The sequence below is a fragment of the Rana temporaria genome, chromosome 10 (assembly GCF_905171775.1).
Source record: "Rana temporaria chromosome 10, aRanTem1.1, whole genome shotgun sequence".
Classification (NCBI taxonomy): Eukaryota; Metazoa; Chordata; class Amphibia; order Anura; family Ranidae; genus Rana; species Rana temporaria.
This window is the reverse complement of record NC_053498.1, coordinates 132680340-132694406: the sequence shown is the minus strand read 5'-3', so window position 1 is coordinate 132694406 and position 14067 is coordinate 132680340. Positions and strand designations below refer to the sequence as shown.

The window sequence follows — 14067 nt, the reverse complement described above, 5'->3', positions numbered from 1 at the left end:
TGCCAACAAAGGATATATAACAAAGTATTGAGATGAACTTTTGATATTCACTAAATACTTATTTTCCACCATAATTTGCTAAACAATTCTTTCCAAATCAGACAATGTGATTGTCTGGATTTGTTTCCACATTTTGTCTCTCATAGTTGAGGTATACCTATGATGACAATTACAGGCCCCTCTCATCTTTATAAGTGGGAGAACTTGCACAATTGGTGGCTGACTAAATATTTTTTTGCCCCACTGTAAACAAACACAAGGGGAACATACTACCTCCATGTCCAATTAATATACCCAGAGAAACTGATGCCAGCACCAGACTGCTGTAAGCCCACACCGCTAAACCACTGTACTGCTCTGTGGATAGCCACATGCATACCTTCACCACTGCCCAGATCAGATGAGACATTTGTTGCTAAAAAGGCAAAAGATTTTTCTAGGCTTGTTTTATACCTTTGAAGTTGGACTTTTTGCTGTGTGGCTCCAGTAGATCGAGCAATGCGTGGAGGTCAGGAAATGCTTCTCGGACAGCTTGAAGAAGCTTGATGAGACTGTCAGGGCTCAAGGTTTTGGTTTCTGATGCCTTCCTTAACAGTTTATCCATAGCTTCCTTATGTGATCCACCTTCACAGCAATCAATGATCACCTATCAATATATTCAATGTTACACAAGAGCCACCAGGAGAAAAAAAAAAAAAGAAAAATACAACAAAATACACTTACACACCACTTCGGTCAAACTGCAACTGCACACAAAGATATTTTTTTGGGGGCACAAAAGAGGCAAGAGAATTTAAAGTTAAACCCACTGCCGCCATTTTTTTTTAATATTATGCTTGTATTATACCTGATGTCTGTCTCACAGTATAAAAAAAATAAAATAAAATATTAAATACCCTTTTAAAGGATAAGTTCACCTCTGGAACATGTCTCACCCATTTTTAGGGTGTAACGATGAACGAGCTCCAGCATCTGCAGCTTCTCCTCCCCCGACCCACTTACCCTGTGACAGCACGACCCACTCGGCCACATCATTGATTCACAGGTTCCTGTCAATAAATGCCTACAAGTACCGTCTGCCATTGCAGCTGACAGCTTGTAGAACTACAAGGGTGCTGGTGAACGCTCTCCTAGTTTATTGGCCTTTCTGCACTCAAGTAACCACCTAATCGTATGATGTAAAGGGAGACAGCTATGCTGAGAGTCTGCAGGAGCCTGAGATTGCACCTGTGATCTGCCGATTACGGGTGCAATGCTCTTCAGGGTCTTTAGAATTTTTATATATATATATATATATATATATATATATATATATATATATATATATATATATATATATATATATATATATATATATATCTTTTTTCAATAATAATAATTGTATTTTTTTTCTACCTGCAAGAAAATGCATTTATTTAAAAAAAAAAAAAGTGAACTTATCCTTTAATGCCTTGTACGCCACAGTCAAGTAAATACTTCACTAGCTCCACACCGCAATGTGCGATTGGTGGATGGAGCTAGCTGGAGATCTTAGTTGCAAACTGCAGAATCACTGCAGTGTTCTTCAATATAATAGCAAGGTTGTATGCTCACACAGGGTGCCATGATTAATAGGGGATTCCTCTCTCATTTTTCAGACAAAACAGTCCACAGATTGTTTTTGCCAGCATAGCTATTGGCATTCATGCAAAGACGGGATAAATAAAGATGCTGCAGGTATATAAAGACACATAGGTCCACCCCTCATCACACAGCAGTTAAAACATATCCTTCCGTTGTAGGATATTAAAGGGGCACAGTCTGCTTATTCAATCTTTGGGGAAATGATAGCTGGAATCTGATTTGTTACTACACGGAAACAGACAGTTCTTATTTAAGGCATGTTTGTGAATGAGGACTGGATTATTATTATAAATTTGCTGTGCAGGTAAATGCATTTCAATAAACACTTTGCACAGGAGTGTATGCACACAGCTTTCTTACACCTGCTGAACACTAATGCCCCATACACACAAGTGGAATTTTCGCCAGCAAAAGCCTGATGTGAGCTTTTCATCGGAAATTCCGACCGTGTGTAGGCTCAATCAGACTTTTGCTGTCGGAATTTCCGCCAGCAAAAGTTTGAGAGCAGGTTCTCAATTTTGTCATATGACGTTCTCCCAGAACAGAAGTGCTGCCGCTAGGCCGTCATTTTACAATAGGCCGGGCAGGTAGGTGTTAAATATATTTGTGCCTGTGTACATATGCATCAAATCATAACAAGTCTTCCTAAAAAAAAAAAAAAAAAAAAAAAAGCCATTGTAAAAACCTTTTTTTCAATTGTGGTAAGAAAGTCGTCCTCTGCTGTATCTAGGCACTCAATGATTGGGCTGAGTTCTGTAATACACTGAATCAGCTCTTCTCTGCGCTCCATCAGAAGATCGAATAAAGTCTTTTCTTTTTCCACCATTTCCGGAGGCCCTGTGACAGACAAGACGATAAGGCATTTATAAAGGTGTGCAAACCAAAAGATTTGTAGTTTCTGTGCTGGAGGGCCCACGTTATGTATAATTTATTGTGAATAGCATCCACCCCAATGCACCTAAAAAACACATGCGGGCCGAAACACACACACACACACACACACACACACACACACACACACACACAGCATCCTTTGTGTTTCCCTGCATAAAAATGCAAACAGCATCTATTTTTCATTAACTGACATAAGTACAAAAACATGTGTGCTGTAGTGCACTGCGTTGTTTCAAACTGCGATAAAATGCAGACCATTTTATTCCCTAGTGTCTCTCCTAAAGAAAAAAAAAAAAAAAAAATACATAACATTTGGGGTTATAAGAAATTTTCTAGCAAAAAAATACTGATTTTACAGAAAAAGCCTGGCCCTAAAGTGGTTAAAGGGGTTGTAAAGGTTTGTGTTATTGTGCATCAAGGTGAAAAAAAAAAAAAAACACCTGGAAATGACAGCCCCCTCGTTTACTTACCTGAGCCTGTTCATCTGCTGTGCGCGTCCCTTTCTCCACAGAGTTTGGACATTGATTGGATAGACTAATAGCAGCGCAGCCATTGGCTCGCACTGCTGTCAATCACATCCAATGACGTGGCCGCCGGACCGAGTCATACACTCTGTGTCGATGGACGCAGCGTGTATGACAGGGAGCGCGTCCGCAAGCTAACCCCCCCCTAGAGCTTCCCAGAGGGGGGTTAGCTATTGTGGGGAGGAGCTGAGACAGCCGCCGAGGGACCGCAGAACTCTGCACTCTGTGCAAAACAAACGAGGCAAGTATAAGAAGTATATCATGTTTGTTATTTAAAAAAATAAAAACGAACCCATACAACCCATTTAAAATGATTGTTATAATTTTTTTTAAACAAACATTTACAAACATGTTATACTTGCCTCCTCTGTGCAAGGGTTGGTCCCAATCCTCCTTTTCTGGGGTCCCCATGGTGCTCCTCCTCTTTTTGAGTGCCCCCTCGTCGAGCCACATTCCAAGGGGGCACTTGTGCGGGTGCGCTCCCGAGTCCTGCTGCTCCATCGATTGACACAGACAGCAGGACTCGGCCCTGCCCCTCGGCTCCCGTGTCACTGGATTTGATTGACCGCAGTGGGAGCCAATGGCTCCTGCTGCTATTAATCTATCCAATGAGGACAACGGCTGGAGCTGCTGTGCTCGTCGCTGGCTCGCAGCACAAAAGGTTTTTCACCTTACTGCATAGAAAGGATTTACAACCCCTTTAAAAATCTCTCCAACCTACTTTTTTTTTAGTGGGATTTCCCTGAGACCTGAAAACTTTTACAAGGGGCAGGGCTCATATGTTGAATAAAACTGGACTAATATAAAATATAGAAAATACAGGTAAAAAAAAAAAAAAAAAAATCTATATAAATACACTAGCAGGCTTAGACATGAGCTTAGTTTTACCTGTATCTACAGCTACTTCCTCCACAGGATCTCCGGATTGTGGCTCTTTTTCAAGCAGTGCTTCATTCACACTTGGATTAGTGTCCCGGCACAACTTCAGCAAAGCCAGAACAGTCTCAACCACAATGCTTTGCCCATCTTTAACCTTTTCCAGAAGTTTGGCAAACGTTGAACTCCCCTCTTCAGCTTGGCAACATTCTACTACAACCTGCAGAGGAACACAGACAATGGCGTTAAAAAATACCATACGTTTGGAGATAGATCGATACTGCTGATTTGGACAACTCCATGCCATAATTAAAATGCGTTAATACCAGAATGGCTCATGAAGTTTGAAGCAATATTGAAGTCTTTTTTTTAAATAACAAACATTTTATACTTGCCTGCTCTGTGTAATGGTTTTGCACAGAGCAGCCCGTATCCTCCTCTTCTCGGGTCTCCTGCGGGCACTCTTGGCCCCTCCCTCATGCCGGTTGCCCCCACAGCAAGCAGCTTGACCCCTGCAGGACTTATTTTCTGTCTGCCTCGTATCAGCACATGAACAGGTGACTCCTTGTTCTGTTTCTTTCTCTCACACTTCAGCCCTTCTATACTGGGACTGCAAGAGGCTGATACCAAGTCAAATTCAGATACTTACATTGCTTGCATGTAATCACATATTAATTCATGTGTTTCTTTTATATCTGCCTACAGTTCAGCTTTATTGTTCACCAACGGAACATGATCTTCTACATTTTCCTTGTATGATTTACATTGGTTGGTTATTGTCACTAGGGGGCTGAGCAGAGGGTGAAAGGTCTTCTTTATGAAGTAGATAGACTTCTGATGTTGCCTCTCTGGACTACAGAGGGAGATCAGGGACACAGAGTCCCGGACTTTTCTTCCCTAGGACCTAAAGTGGGACAGGCACCAGGTTGAATTCAGAGCTCTATTGGACTTGTCCACCTCCATCTACTGCCCGGAAAGCTCAGGGAGATGAGCCCCATAGACATCTGTGGGACTCCACTGCACACAAACCTTGATTGGGAGAGAGGACTTGCAACACTAGATGTCAACAAATACAGGAGGCTGCAGCATCGGACCTTGGCAAGTATGTATCTGTAGAGGAGATCTGTTACCTCAGCAGAGGAGGTAAAACAAAATACACTTTGTCTGAAAAAAGCATTTATTCTTTAAAGTAGAATTCCAGGCCAAGCCTAACTAGTCTTAAAAAATAAAAAAAACCTCCTCGTCTAATATCTATGCTGACTATCCTGTGTAAGGATGTAAATACTAGACTATTTTCATATAGCTCGGTCAGGTCATGTGATCCGGCTACCCTGTGTCAGTCAGCGGTGGCTGCAGGCAAAATGAGTGTCGACAACGGACGGGCAATGGAGTCATGATGGATCTGAAATGACAGGTTCTCTTTAAAATGTAAGGACTCATTCTTACTGGTAGTTCAAATCTGTAATATTTGCAAAGAAAATTAAATTTTCCCATTTCGAATAAGTTTTCAGATTTAATCAGTTTGTAATGTACATAGATTTGCAAAACAATGGGATAAAGGAATATTCCTGAACTTTGTTTTATCTCATGGGTACTGTAAAATTGTGTAAATGCATCAATGCAGCGCATCTTATCTCAGCTTGCAATCATGGAGTTTACCAAAAATGTAAATATTGCAGAATTTACGGCCTCTGGTCACCAGTCATCTCTATGCTTCCCATCTGGCGCCGGACGATTCTTTCTCCGGGCCCCCGATGGCACAGGAGAGACAGGAAAAGGATTGGATGAAAGCACGCGGGGAGGGGGGGGGGGGGATGTCCCCTCCCGCCGCCTATAAGAGCGATCAAGCGGCGGAACTGTCGCTACGATCGTTCTTATCGTGCACAGAATCGCCGGCACGAAAGAATAATATCTGAATGATACCTCTAGCTGCAGGAATCATTCAGATATCACTGCATAAATCCCAGGACATCATATGACGTCCACCCGGGATGGGAGATCCTATCTGTGGACATCATATTACAATGGGCCGGTAATGAAGTGGTTAATGATGCCTATTTGCTGCGTTTTAAATTTTTTAACTGACCAAAAATGCAACAAGCTGGATTTTTAACACCACAATGGAAGCCCAACGGACCAGTGTGCAGACATACATAGAATTTAAAGGGATGCATTTTTTTTGCGCTAAAAGATGTCAATAATGGCCGACAATAAATTCATAATAATTTAAATTGATGGTATTAAAAAGTCGAATATAATACAATTATATACTAAAATATTACGATTTAAAAAAAAACTATAATTTTTGGTTTTCAGCCAAGTGCATCCTGCATTTTCCGTTTTGGAAATTTCTATTCGGTGCACCCTTAACAATCACTTAGCCTAGGTTCAGACTAGTCTAACAATGTCAGACATCGCATGCGATACGCACCCACACTGCAGGTGGCCATCACATGCAATGTCTGAGTAATGCGAGTGCAGCCACACAGTTGTATGGCTGCACTCGCATTGGATTCACACAGAAAAACATGCAGGGACTTGGTTTTCCCCCACACTGGAATCGGATGGCATGGGTGTTCTCACCTATGCGATCCGATTCCTGTACGAATCCACAGTTCGCACTGCGATCTGTTCTGGGGGTGTCATTAACAATGTATCGACACCTGCAGCGCTTCACAGAGGGCAGCGTGAACTACCTGCGGAAGAGAAGCGATGCAGGAACCGGCGACGTAATCACGCTGGTTCCCGCATCGCACAAGTCTGAACCTTGTTACTACTTATTTTTGTTACATTTTCCCTGGTAATTGCAGACAGGTCCCCCTTCTTCCTGTAATAGCACACTCACCTGTTTTTCAGTCTCTTTGATATCTTCACACTTGTTAAGATTTTCAAGAACACTTTGGGGGTCTGAGAGCGCCTCGCTGAAGATACTCTCATAACGGATAAGAAAATCCAACTCACCCGATGCTTTCTCCAACTCTAAAACATAACATACATCAAGAATCATTAACAAAGAACAAGCATGGAAACAAAAAAAAATAAAAAAAAGGCAATTATCCTATTTTTTTATTAAAAAAATTCATGAATGTTCACTTCCTATCGCCCCACGCCCAGGACATGCCGTTTTACATTTTTAGCGCAATAGCGCCTGCAAAACGACCTGAAACAGCGGTTGCTGTGTTTCCAGTGTGAAAGCCTGAAGTAAAGCGCCGCTAAAAATAGCAGCGCTTTACCGCCACCGCACCTCCCGCCCCAGTGTGAAAGGGGCCTTAGTAAGGTCGGCAAGGGAGGAAGAGGAAAGCCCTGGCTGCCAGGAAGCCACAGAGACAGGGTAAATAAAACCATTTATTTTTTATAAAAATGGTACCCTAGGCAAGAATGAGCTTTCAATCCCTGAGTTTGGGGGGTAGCTCTACTGCAAGGGTCATTTTGAATTTCCCCAGAGATCAGTTTTAATTTTTAAAGTGTATCTAATCTATGTTTCTCCAGTGGAGCCTCTGTAGGCCAGGAGTGCTCAACCAGGGCCACCTCCTGCTCTTGGATAGCGGGTCGGCAAGCCCAGGTCGCAAGTTGATGACCCACCATCCCATAGCATCAGAATGGATGGAGCAAGCCACTGCGGAGGGAGCAGCATAAGCCGATACATCCTCGGTAGTGCCGTCTCCTGTCCCAGGCAAAGATCATTTAATATCACTCCAACAGCCAGCGATGTCAGCAGAAAGTCAAAGATAAAAAGTCAGTTTACCAATGGGGATAGATTTTCAATGGTTATTAGGCCGCTTTCACACTGACCTGCAGATGCACTGTGCTTTCCTGTGTTTTACCTGCACCGAGCCATAGCCTTTCTGAAAGCACACCAAAACTCCTGAATGCAGAAGTTTCAGTGCACTTTCAAAAAGTTCACCATAGCCGCAAGATGTAATATAAGTCAATGGCTCAGTGCAGCCAAGCCGCAGGAAAGCTGTTTGTGCACTGCGGTGAGGTTAAACAACAGCGCATTAGTGTGAAAGCAGCCTAACAGGGGGCTCAGGAAGGAGGGCTTGTTTACATTTGAGGTTTGGGGGGCGATAAAACCCCATAGTTCATTGTGGCCCGTGACCTAACGGGCACTCACTGCGCATGCACGAGCGGCGCTGCGCACTGTGATTGGTCAGGTGATCGCCTGGGACCTGTCACGTGTCCCAGGCGATCGCCTACAGGGAGGGGCCGCTGTAGGCGATATGACGTATCGCCTAGGCGGAAGGTGGAAGTGGGACAGGAAGTCCCACTCCTCCTGAAGCCCTCACTCCCCCCCAAAAAAAATTACATGCGGCATGTAAGGGGGCAAGGAGTTGATTAAGCAGAAGTTCCACTTTTGGGTGGAACTCCGCTTTAAGTACTAGTAGTGCATGTTGACAGTACTGTCAACAAAAAATGGGTAGAATGGATCCCCCACTCACCTAACATGGAAGATGGCTGTTATGGGGCTAGTCATCAGCAGTCAGAAATATCCCAAACAGTCAGCCTGGGTATACAGTCAGCTGTATACCCAACTGTGATGTAATTAGTTTGATTACATTGCAAAAAAAAAATGTAGGTGTACCTGGCTTATCAAGTCTTCTTTTCTTTGCTGCGGGCTCATTACTCTCCTCAGGTTGGGGCAGCTCATCTTGTCCTGAACACTCGGGGGTCATTTCAGCACAAGTTTCCCCTAAAATAGAATCTGTAGTTTCTTCAACTACTGTTTCTTCAACGAGCTGATTAGTGGTCTCTTGCTGTACTGGTGGAACACAAGGTACAGTTTCATCCTCAGCAGGAGGCGGCTCCTTATCCAACCCCTCAGATGTTGGTGCAGAATCGATCTGTGCGGGACTTGGGGGTCCTTCTACACTTGAAGGCCCCATCTCACAATCCACTTTTTCTTGTGGAACGCTGTTGGAACTCTGCTCTGGTTCAAACTGTTCTGTAGTGTGCACAGGAGGAGAAGGATCAATGGTTTGCAGGTTCCCATTAGCGTCCAGCTTCTTAGGAGAAGAAACAAATTTTGTAACTTTTTCAGCCTCTCGCTTCTCAGGAGCTGAAGTTAGAGACCCCCCTCCAGTACTCATAGGCAGTAACATCTTATCAATGGCAAAAGTCTCACTTACGACATTGCTCCTGGGGGCTGCAGGCCTGGCTTCAGGTTTAACTAAGGGTATTGGCTTAAGGGAAACATCCTTCACCTTTTGAGTCGGGGTGGTGTGATTCATGAGTTCCGTCAGAAGGTTCTTACAGCTCACAGCAACATCAAACATTTGAAGGCTGTCTGCCACAGTGATAATTTTTGTCAGGTTGTGTTTTCCAGGTGGAAGTTTTCCTGAATACATCATCTCCAGCAGCAGAGAGAATTCTTCTGGCGATACAACGGAGGCATCAATAGAAATGGTTTCCGTCGTTTCCAGTAAAGACTTAAAGAGGAGACTTGCAGCAGAAAGGACAAGCTTGTGAGCCCGGAAGTGCAACGTACCAACGAAAATCGTGCAATCACAAAACTGCTGCTCTTTACACAGAGTGTAGACTTGCTGCAAGAGCTGTCGGCTGTAATTTGGAAGCTCCATTGTTTAAATATAATCTTTATTATACAATGTATTCTTGAGGGTACCTAAAGAGATAAAAAAAAAAATTATAATAATTTAACAGCACATAAAACCTGCTGAATTCAAAATAATACATCTGCTAAATTTAAATAGTTTTGTAATTTTCTGGAGCACTACTAAGGCTGCATTCACACCTGAGCGTTTTGTCGCCTGAAGCGCGACGCTCAAAAACGCTAGAGGGGAAAAAATACATTATTCTCAATGGAGATGGTTCACACGTCCACTCCAAAACGCCTGAAGCTCAAACAAGTTCCGGACTCTTTTTTGTCACGCGAATCGGGCGTTTTGGAGCGTTTGTATTTCCCATAGAACGTAATGGAGACGCTCGATTCAAGCGACTAGTGCGACAACGAGCGTTTGCTATGGGCGTTTTGTCGCTTTAATCAATAGAACATTTCACCCAGGCAGAAGATAAATAAAATCTACCAACATAGCAACAAGTGATGAAGATGATAATTTTTCCTATTGGCTAAAATAAAAAACTTTGAAGTACAAAAACGCCGGACGACGCTGTATGCAAATACGCATGAATACGCTCGAAAAAACGACCAAACAAGCTACGCTCAGGTGTGAATGCAGCCTTACAGTCTAATCCCGCGTACACACAATCAGATTTTCTGTCGAAAAACACATACACACGGTCGCACAAAGGTTCTCTAAACTTTCGACCGTCAAGAACGCGGTGACCTACAACACTACAACGAGCAGAGAAAATGAAGTTCAATGCTTCCGAGCATGCTTCGGAAATTTTGCACGTCGGAACTGCCACAGACGATTGGAATTTTTTCCATCGGGAAAATTTGAGAACCAGCTCTCAATCTTTTGTTGGCGGAAATTCCGACAGCAGAAGTCCGATGGAGCATACACACGGTCGGAATGTCTGTCCAAAAGCTCACATCGGACTTTTCTTTCATAAGGCTGAAAGACACTAAAGCGTTATAGGAGAGTCCCACTAGAGCTGCACGATTAATCGTCAAGAATCGTTATCCTGATCTTTTTCCCTTTGCGATCTTGACACAGGGTTTCACAATCTTTGACATGAAAAGAATTTTCTCTCAGCCAAAAGTCAAAGTCTGGGCAATCTGCCAAGTTTTGAAAACATTCTTTATCAGTGGAATGTTAAGTCTAAACATTGTATCACATTGACTTGTACATCAAAGGAATTTACTTCTGTATGTAAATTAAAAAACATTTAACCACTTAAACACCAAACCTTTTTTGACAGCTCTTTTAAAGTTAAAATATATATTTTTTTTTGTTAGAAAATTACTCAGAACCCCCAAACATACATACATATATATATATATATACATATATATATACACACATATATATATATATATATATATATATATATATATATATATATATATATATATATATATATATATATATATATATATATATATATATATATATATATATATATATATATATATATATATATATATATATATATACACACACACATACATACATACACATATATATACACACACACACACACATACACACATACAATTTTTTAGTAGAGACCCTAGAGAATAAAATGGCGGTTGTTGCAATATTTTATGTTGCACTGTATTTGCGCAGCAGTCTTTTTATATGCAATTTTTTTGGAAAAAAAATTAGTTTAATGAATTAAAAAAAAACTAGCCAGTAAAGTTAGCGCAAATTTATTTTCTGTATAAATGTAAAATATTTTACGCCGTGAGAATCGTGATCTTTATTCTAAGCAAAAAAATTGTGATTCTCATTTTGCCCAGAATCGTGCAGCTCTAAGTCCCACCCAACCAGTCATGCAAATTACGACCCGATTTTTTTACCACTAAATGGTAACCAGAACCCCTGAACAAGCCTCCGATTCCGCAGGCACCCTTCAAGGCTGTGAGACCGAAAACCCACAGCTTTTTTTCCTCCCGGCGCTCACAGCCTGCAATGGATGTGAGGACACTGAGGGACAATCCACTGCCAGAGGTCTGGAGGAAAGGATAAATAAAGCTGTTTTCTGCAGTCCCTAGACATTAGAGCTGCACAATTAATCGGTAAACATTCCTGATCTTGATTCAACGATCTCTATTGCAGAGTTTGCCGATTCTTTCATATAAGAAGTGGAGATACTTTTATCTGCTCATTCAGCTGTCAAAATAAAAAATCTGGGCAGTCTGACAAGTTTTTAACAGGAAACATTGTAACTAAAAACGTGTGTGTGTGTATAAAGAGAAAAAAAACAGGGCAGTCTGCTTTTAACAACATGAAACATTGTAACTAAAGCTTCCTTCTTAGATCAAAGGGATAAACTTCTGTGTGTAAATGCAGGAAGTTTAACCACTTACAGTCTAAATCTTTTTTTGACGCTTGATTTTTAAGTCATAATCAATATTTTTTGCTAGAAAATTACTTGGAACCTCCAAACATATTTTAGCAGAGACCCTAGGGCAGTGATGGCAAACCTTGGCACTCCAGATGTTTTGGAACTACGTTTCCCATGATGCTCATCTACAAATCAGAGTGCATTTGCATCATGGGAAATGTAGTTCCAAAACATCTGGAGTGCCAAGGTTTGCCATCACTGCCCTAGGGAATATAATGGCAAAAGGGTCGAAGGGGGGAGGCAAAAGGGTCAGGGGGGGGGAGGCAAGGCAAAAGGGTCAGAGGGGAGGGGCAAGGCAAAAGGGTCAGAGGGGAGGGGGCAAGGCAAAAGGGTCAGAGGGGAGGGGGCAAGGCAAAAGGGTCAGAGGGGAGGGGGCAAGGCAAAAGGGTCAGGGGGGGAGTGAAAAGGGTCAGGGGGGAGGGGGCAAGGCAAAAGGGTCAGGGGGGAGGGGGCAAGGCAAAAGGGTCAGGGGGGAGGGGGTGAAAAGGGTCAGGGGTGGGCGGCAAGGCAAAAGGGTCGGGGGGGGGCGGCAAGGCAAAAGGGTCGGGGGGGGGCGGCAAGGCAAAAGGGTCAGGGGGGGCGGCAAGGCAAAAGGGTCAGGGGGGGCGGCAAGGCAAAAGGGTCAGGGGGGGGCAGCAAGGCAAAAGGGTCAGGGGGGGCAGCAAGGCAAAAGGGTCAGGGGGGGCAGCAAGGCAAAAGGGTCAGGGGGGGGCAGCAAGGCAAAAGGGTCAGGGGGGGGCAGCAAGGCAAAAGGGTCAGGGGGGGCAGCAAGGCAAAAGGGTCAGGGGGGGGCAGCAATGCAAAAGGGTCAGAGGGGAGGGGGCAAGGCAAAAGGGTCAGAGGGGAGGGGGCAAGGCAAAAGGGTCAGAGGGGAGGGGGCAAGGCAAAAGGGTCAGAGGGGAGGGGGCAAGGCAAAAGGGTCAGGGGTGGGGGGCGGCAAGGCAAAAGGGTCAGGGGTGGGGGGCAGCAAGGCAAAAGGGTCAGGGGTGGGGGGCGGCAAGGCAAAAGGGTCAGGGGTGGGGGGCAAGGCAAAAGGGTCAGGGGGGCGGCAAGGCAAAAGGGTCAGGGGAGAGGAGGAAAGAAAAGGGAAATGGGTGGGGGAGGGTAATGTTTACATTCTGAGGAGACTTCTTTCAGATGAGTCTTGGAAGCGATCACATGATGGGTGAAGTCTGTCCATACAGGGGGGGCAAGGCAAAGGGGTCGGGGGGGGGGGCAAGGCAAAAGGGCCAGGGGAGGGCAAGGCAAAAGGGTCAGGGGAGAGGGGGAGGGAAAAGGGAAATTGGTGGGGGAGGGTAATGTTTACATTCTGAGGAGTCTTCTTTGGAAGCGATCACATGATGGGTGAAGTCTGTCCATAGAGAGGAGGGAGTTCTCAGTCTGTCAGGGATGGTCCAGCATGTTGGATCTCCATCATCAATAACAATCCCCACCCCTCCTCCCCCTCACCACTACCAGGCACACCGCTCGCTTCTCTGTGACAGGCCCAGGCGAAAGTTCAGGTCATGCTGGCCCTTGTGGCCCCTCTAGCCCTCTTAGGGCCGGTGCACGGAGTAACCGTAGCCCGGTTCCAGCACTGCCTCCCCTCCGCCACACTCACCGGTTCCGCTCCCCCCAGTGACAGCGCTCTTGTTTATCTTCCGGTGCCGTTTTCCTGTCACACCTCCTCCTCCTTCATGTCCCACACTAGGCCCGAATCCCCCCCCAACCTCAGCCTTCCCCTTCGACCTCCGTCGCCGTCACACGTACCGGAAGCGGCCCTCACGTACGGCGCGCATGCGCGAGCCGGCCGAGCCGAACGCTGTTTGTTTTAGGCGGAGCAATAAAGTTACTGAAAGGGGGAAAAAAAAGGGGGGAGGGGTTCAACACACAGAGCGGGCTAATAAAGTTATTGAGGAAAAAACAAAAAGGGAGGTCTACAGCCTGAGCGAATAATAAAGTTATTGAGGGGAAAAAAAGGATGGTCCAACCCCATGGGCGGAGCAATACAGATATAGAGGAGAGATAAACAAATACATATAGGGCCAGATTCAGAGAGAAATTACGCCGACGTATCTGTTGATACGCCGCGTAAGTTCTAGGATGCGCCGTCGTATCTATGTGCCGTATTCACAGTACAAGATACGCCTGAATTTTGGCTTCCTACGACCGACGTAAGTCT

The 14067-nt window shown here is 44.3% G+C and overlaps 1 protein-coding gene across 1 annotated transcript in view; it reads right to left on the bottom strand.

The window, feature by feature from the left end:
• Window positions 1–13657, bottom strand: part of ZBTB40 (zinc finger and BTB domain containing 40) — a 39833-nt gene extending 26176 nt beyond the window's left edge. Inside the window, exons 1-6 of the mRNA XM_040326291.1 lie at window positions 13507–13657; window positions 8500–9537; window positions 6763–6896; window positions 3930–4137; window positions 2309–2460; window positions 454–646 (exon numbers count right to left, since the gene is read on the bottom strand). Coding sequence (XP_040182225.1) covers window positions 454–646; window positions 2309–2460; window positions 3930–4137; window positions 6763–6896; window positions 8500–9493 — 1681 coding nt within the window. The 5' untranslated portion in view covers window positions 9494–9537; window positions 13507–13657. The remainder of the gene's footprint in view (window positions 1–453; window positions 647–2308; window positions 2461–3929; window positions 4138–6762; window positions 6897–8499; window positions 9538–13506) is intronic.
• Window positions 13658–14067: the final 410 nt, after the last annotated feature.